The sequence below is a fragment of the Sparus aurata genome, chromosome 13, assembly GCF_900880675.1.
Source record: "Sparus aurata chromosome 13, fSpaAur1.1, whole genome shotgun sequence".
Lineage (NCBI taxonomy): Eukaryota > Metazoa > Chordata > Actinopteri > Spariformes > Sparidae > Sparus > Sparus aurata.
In genome coordinates this window covers 28,173,098-28,179,538 of record NC_044199.1, presented here as the reverse complement: position 1 = coordinate 28,179,538, position 6,441 = coordinate 28,173,098, and the positions used below count along the sequence as shown (strand labels likewise).

Sequence of the window (6,441 nt, the reverse complement as noted above, 5' to 3'; positions counted from 1 at the left end):
ACTCTACAACATTTGCATGGCAAATACATACTTTTTACTCCGCTAAATTTATTTGATAGCTTTAGTTACTAGTTGTGTCGCAGAGTGCATGCTGCATCAGAGCCCAAGACTAATTTTTTTTTTTTATCTGCAATCAAATAAAAAAAAACACTAAAATCAGATCTGATAATGAGCCAGACCAATAATTGGTCCACAGTATATACTTGCACCTAGATAAATGGATTATTTTGCTTTTAATCATACTCTTCATAATTAAGCACATTTAAAGTCAGATACTTTTACCCAAGTGCTAATAGAATGGGTGAAAAAAGGTAAAATTTTAATGTGATATCTCAAGAGGCTTTTGAGTACGTTTGAAAAACACTGCTGAGTTAAATATCTTCTAATCAAGCTAATTGCACTTGGTTTCCCTGGGCTAGGATACACAACCAATACTCCAAGACAATGCTAATCTACCGAGTAACAATTCAATTTTAAATTTGATCAAATAACCATAACAAAGAACAGTTACAGTACCACAAAGGACAAGATTGTGTGGTCTTGTGTGGTAATAATTTGAAACTCTTCTTATAAATGTTCCCTATCATCCAAGTACACATGACAACAACACCAATCATCAGTATCAAACAAGTTTGTCAATTTAGGATCTCTTCTTGGTACACTATATCTGGCTCAATCTCTCTCTGTAATCCAAGATCATTTATAAAAATGTTTTAATTTAAAACTTCAGTAAAAACAACTCCTCTCTTCAACTTGGACAGTAGATGGAGCTGTTGTCATGATAATGACAGTTCATCAGGTTCAAGCCTCCAGGAACATTCACAACTTTCTAAAATCCTCATTTACTGTGTTGACCATTTTCTATTATAACAAGCAGACTTTCAACCTAAGTTCATGACTGTTATAAACAATTTAGTCTTACTACATGTTTATGCTGTGTTTAGAAAACAAAAAAAAAAGGAGACAAATACCTGTCAGAAAGCTGGCCTGAGATTAGGGACCCGAAGAGGTATCCAACAAAGAGAGTTGAGGATGCAAAGGGAACTTTCCACTGGTTGTCACACACAAGGTCCCACTGTGAAGGAGACAGGAATATGTAACATGTTTCAAACAAAAGACTAAAAAAATAAACTTTCTGCTCACAATAAAGACACACATGCACTCTCACACTAACCTCAGTGACTATGTTGGACTGGTAGATCTCTTTGCTGTAGTTCCATCCATTCAGACATCCCTCCTGCTGCAGGCTTGTGAGGTTGACATCCCTTCCAGGAACGTATCCCTCAGCAGAGAGATTTCCTACCACATCCAGCCTGTATCTGCTGCACTGGCTCTGCACCTCCTCACCATTCACCAACGTGACAGGAATGATGGCGTTTCTCCACTCCTCAGTTAAATTAACGTCTGGAACGAGACAATGGTGCTTCGGAGCCGCCCCAATGAACACCATGTATAGTCCATTGAATCCAGTTGAGATAAAAACTGTGTTCAGGAGGAAGAATTTGGCCCAGAAATAAGGACCAGTCTGTCCAAGGAATGCTGTGTCTTCATCATAATCTCCCATTCTTTATAAAAAAAAAAATACTCCCTGCTTTCAAGGGAGTAAAAGATCCTCTGAAATTCCTCAGAGTATGAGACGTGGTATCCCTCTTAAAGTCCTCAGATTTGTACCAGAGTGGTCTGGTTGAGCTCTCAGTGGGGTAGACTGAGCTGGTCCCCTCGGAGGAACAATCACAATTGACAAGACAGTTCCCAGTCCCTGGTGAGTATTTAACCTCCTTTCCAGGGGTGACTCTCTTTGATCCAAAAGACTGCTTGATCCACTCTCTCTCAATGTATGAGCAGACAGGGAAACAATTCATCTGAGATTAATGAATGGAACACCTCTCATCACTGATTTGACTTTATTTGATTAACCGAAAGAAAAATGATCAAAAGTTTCTGAGTGGCCAATCTGTCCAGCCCACCCCCGCACCACTGTGGTCAAAGTGGCATTTTCTCTAAACAACATTCCACACTTTTAAATACCCCAAAGTCGTGCACGTGCCTGTACTCTAAATGTTGCTAAGTAGCGAGTTAGTAGAGTCCCATTGGACTATTTTTAAGCCACACTGCAGAGGAAAGAGGCCTGTATGCAGCAGTCCTGTATGAAGGCTTTGAATCATTTAATGAGAATGTTCATTCAGCTGAATTTGGAATAAACTGCTAAATGGGCTTACTTACAAAAAACACACACACACAATTGAGTCTGTTGCATACACATGTTCAATTCTAGTGATAGAATGTAGCTGAGTACATTTACTCAAGTGCTGTCAAGTTACTTGAACTCATTACTTTACTTGAGTATTTACGCTACATTACATCTGCTACTTTATACTTTCACTTCACTAGATTTTGGAGGGACATGTTTTAATCCACTTCATTTATTTGATAACTTTAGTTACTAGTTACAGATTGCATGTTGCATCAGAGCCAAAAAAGGGAATTTTTAAATAAATGTATTTTATCGTCAATCATGAAAAAAACCTTTACTCAGGTATGACTCTTGGGTACTTTTTACAACACAGCTTAAGTATATTAAGTATATAATTTTGAGGTATGAGTATTGGCATTTTCTGCTACTTTCTTCCACTTTCATAGGTTTTTGAGGCAAATCTTGTACTTTTTACCCCACTACATAAGTTTGATAACTTTAGTTACTAGTTGCTGTACAGTATGCATGCTGCTCCAGAGTAGCAAACTGGCATTTGGATAAAACAAAAAAGGAATCAGACAATTAGAACAATGCGGAAAATAAGAGGCAATAATTGCCCAGGCCGATAACATTACATTTACATTTATTTTTCAATTTACTCCCAATTAACTTTTATACTTAATTCTTAAACACTTCTACTCACACGGTATTTGTATGGATGACATTCCGTTTTACCAAAGTGATAGTTTAACAAGATATCTTTACTTTTACTCAATTATGACTTGGGTACTTTTTAGAGCACTGTTCAAGTCATGCTTATAGTCAGTGGTGGAATGGAACTATGTATTTACTTACTTTTAATTTTTAGGTGCTTGTACTTTTTATATACTTCTGCTCCACTATGTTTTGGCAGCCACCACTCTACTTTTTACTTTCGGGCCAAAATACATTTCTGATCTGCTGCCGCGTTATGAACCATCCAGACCTCTGAGATCGTCAGGTACCGGTCTGCTTTCAGTCCCCAGAGTCAGAAGTAAACATGGAGAAGCAGCTTTCAGTTACTATGCGCCACATATTTGGAACAAACTCCCTGAAAATTGCAGGTCTGCTCCAACACTCACCTCTTTTAAATCAAGACTTAAAAGATTTATTTTTGCCACTGCTTTTAACTGAAGCAATTCAAGTCTTTGAACTGCATTATGACTCTGGCTCTACAGTCTTGTTTCTTTTAAAGCTTCTCTATTTTAGCCTACTTGTTTTGATGTTTGTTTCTTAATGTTTTTACTGGTCTTAAAATGCTATTGTTATTTTTTATTTTTAATGCAATTTTTAATGTCTTTTAAATGAAATTTTTATGTCTTTTAATGTAATTTGTGTGTGCCTGTAAAGCACTTTGAGTTGCCTTGTGTCTGAATTGTGCTATACAAATAAACTTGCCTTGCCTTGCCTTGCCTTACTTCACTATATATAGTTGCCAACATTAGCTACGAGTTACTTTGCAGATTCAAATTATGAATACAAAATATAAATCAATTAGTAAATTATTATATTTTATTATGGATTAAATCTTCCTGACAGTGTATAAAGTAGTTAATGTAAGCCCTGACCAGCTGACACATTAATGAACTACTAATCATGATGAACACATTATAAAGAACCTCTCAGGAAGATAATCAGCTGACATAAAGGAAAATGGTGATTAAAGACATGATCAAGGATCGTCTTCTTGAGTGGTCTTTCATCAGTGATGATGGCTTTAAGAAGAAACTCATCAAAGCTCTGCTGATAAAAACAAAAGTTACCTGATACTAAAGATGCTCACATGCTGCTGTAGGTTTAATATTCGAGGAAATTAGTGACTGTATCCAAACTAAGTTTCTCATAAGTGGATAATCAGCTTAAATGATTTATTCTAACCAAGTTATAATCACATGACAGTCCTGACAAACAGCAGTTTATTGTACTCAGAGTGAATTTCTCCATCCCATTAAAACATACTATTATAGATGTTCTCTGAAGTTGTGACAATGTGGAGACTTTCATCTGACCTTTTCCTTGATTTATTACAGGGGGAAGTAGATATAGAAGGATGCATAATTAGATTTTACATTACAAGATGTAAAAAAAATAACAAAAAACAATCCCTTTCATAATGTCTGTAGTCTTCTACACATATTTTACATGGTCAAGATGATGTATTATTACTACTATCTACAGCCCAACACAATAAATGTTATTTTACAGGATTAAGATGATTTATTATCCAACATAAGGCCTGTAGCTTTAGTCATTTCCATCTCATGCTGACACAGAGAGGGTCATTCAACCTTGTTTTTATTCCGTCTCAGATACACTACTGCACCTAGGGCTGGGTATCACCAGGTACCTCGCGATACGATACTATCACAATATTGCGCCCACGATAACGATAATATCACAATACAGCGATTCTGCAATAATCAATATATTGCAAAAAATTTCATCCACGATACATCACAATATCTGTGTCACTGAAGAACTTCAGAATTTCTTTGACTGCACTGAATCCTTTTCACAGGAATTACAAAACATTGTCAATCAATTTCACATGAATGACAGCCAAGTAAAACAAAGTATATACTGCACAGTGGCTCTTCTTAACACACACACTGACCGCAACTTAAATATTATTAAAAACTGATATTTGGTGGCAATGTATCGATAATGTACCTCAAGACGAAATATCGCGATATATCGTAGTATCGATATTTTGGTACACCCCTAACCCCTAACTGCAACCGTACACCCGTAGTCAAAAATCTGTTTCATGACAAACACTTATTCTACTCTTGTTTATTCAGTTGTGGAAATAAATACTTCTGAGTTTGTTTAATTACCTCATCAACTTTGTAAATAAGACCTTCCAGAGTTTGAATTTCTACTCCAAACCTACATATCGCGCCTTTAACACAGGGAGTTGTTCTCAGCTGGAGTGGATTTTTCCTTACATAAATCAGAATTGCATTGGTTGAAGGAATCACTGCAAATAACTTACTTTCAAACCTTCCTTTGTTGATGTTTTAATCAGTTGTTAAGTGAATATTACAATGTTTTGGGAAACAGAATTAGGTGATGTGACTGACAACCCCAGCAGGTTCCGTTCCGTTCCGTTTTCTTTCCGCTTATCCGTGAGGGTCGCGGGGATGTTGCCGCTTTTTTCCCCCTAAGGGGTTGCGGGGCTTACTGGGGCCAAATCCAGTTTTACTCGATGGGCGAAGGCCAGGTTACACCCTGGATGAGTTGCCAGCTCATCGCAGGACCCTTACTGATGGCAGTGGCTGGAGCATTCAGGAGCAATTTTGGGGCGGCAGTAGCTCAGTGGGTAGAGCTGGTGGACTAGTGATTGGAAGGTCGCTAGTTTGAATTCCGGCTCCCCTCGAGTGGAACTGAGCAACATTTTGAAGTATCCTTGAGCAAGATGCTGAACCCCAGCAGGTGATTTTTGAACTGTAAACAGGGGGGACACTACCAGCATCGCTTCCCAACAGAGATTATAATTCAAATTTAAAGAGTTAAAATTAGCGAATATTAGCAAAGGTTCAGAATGTCACAGTTTCTAATTTGTGTTATGATTCAGTATTATATGAAATATTTTGTTTCCTGTGCCCTCTGTTCTTATTTACATTTGCCTAAAACAGGCTCTGTGCTGTCTCTGGTAGTGCTGCTTCACATTGCCGCTTTTCATAAAATTTACTGGATTCATATATGAGTCATACAAGGAGCAGTAGAAAGCATCCTGACAGGAGACATCGCAAAGTAGTATGTTCTGTGCACAGCCAGGACAGGAATGCTCTACAGCGTGTGATAAAAACCGCCCAGAACATCGTTGGTGTCATATCTGTAAAGCATTAGCGACATAATGAAAGACAACACCCCCCATTTTTCTGATTTGATTGGCTGAGTAGTGTCAGCTGAGTGTTGCCAAACTGTTGTGTCTTTTTCTTTTCTAAACATTTTTTTGGCTTGTTTGTAATTGTTATATGGATGTTTGTTACAGTTGAAAGCACTGATACACATTGGAGCTGGCGGAAGCTGTATTTCCTTTCATTTTGTAAAAGCAAATACTCAGGGAAAGGACAATAAAGTGAATCTGAGTCAGATTTACAACACATGCAACCTGTCTGAGAGTTTCCTGGACTGCTGTCCCATGAAGGCTTGAAAATGGGAATGGTTTAAACTGAAAACGCTCCATCAACACAAAATCATTT

The 6,441-nt window shown here is 37.5% G+C and overlaps 1 protein-coding gene across 2 annotated transcripts in view; it reads right to left on the bottom strand.

Annotated features, from left to right (window-relative positions):
• Positions 1–1,955, bottom strand: part of slc22a5 (solute carrier family 22 member 5) — a 9,799-nt gene extending 7,844 nt beyond the window's left edge. The window contains exons 1-2 of one of the 2 annotated variants that reach the window (XM_030437089.1): positions 1,175–1,953; positions 972–1,075 (exon numbers count right to left, since the gene is read on the bottom strand). In XM_030437089.1, coding sequence (XP_030292949.1) covers positions 972–1,075; positions 1,175–1,564 — 494 coding nt within the window. In that variant the 5' untranslated portion in view covers positions 1,565–1,953. Of the gene's footprint in view, positions 1–971 lie in introns of both variants that reach the window. The other variant, XM_030437088.1, reaches the window with a different exon arrangement.
• Positions 1,956–6,441: the final 4,486 nt, after the last annotated feature.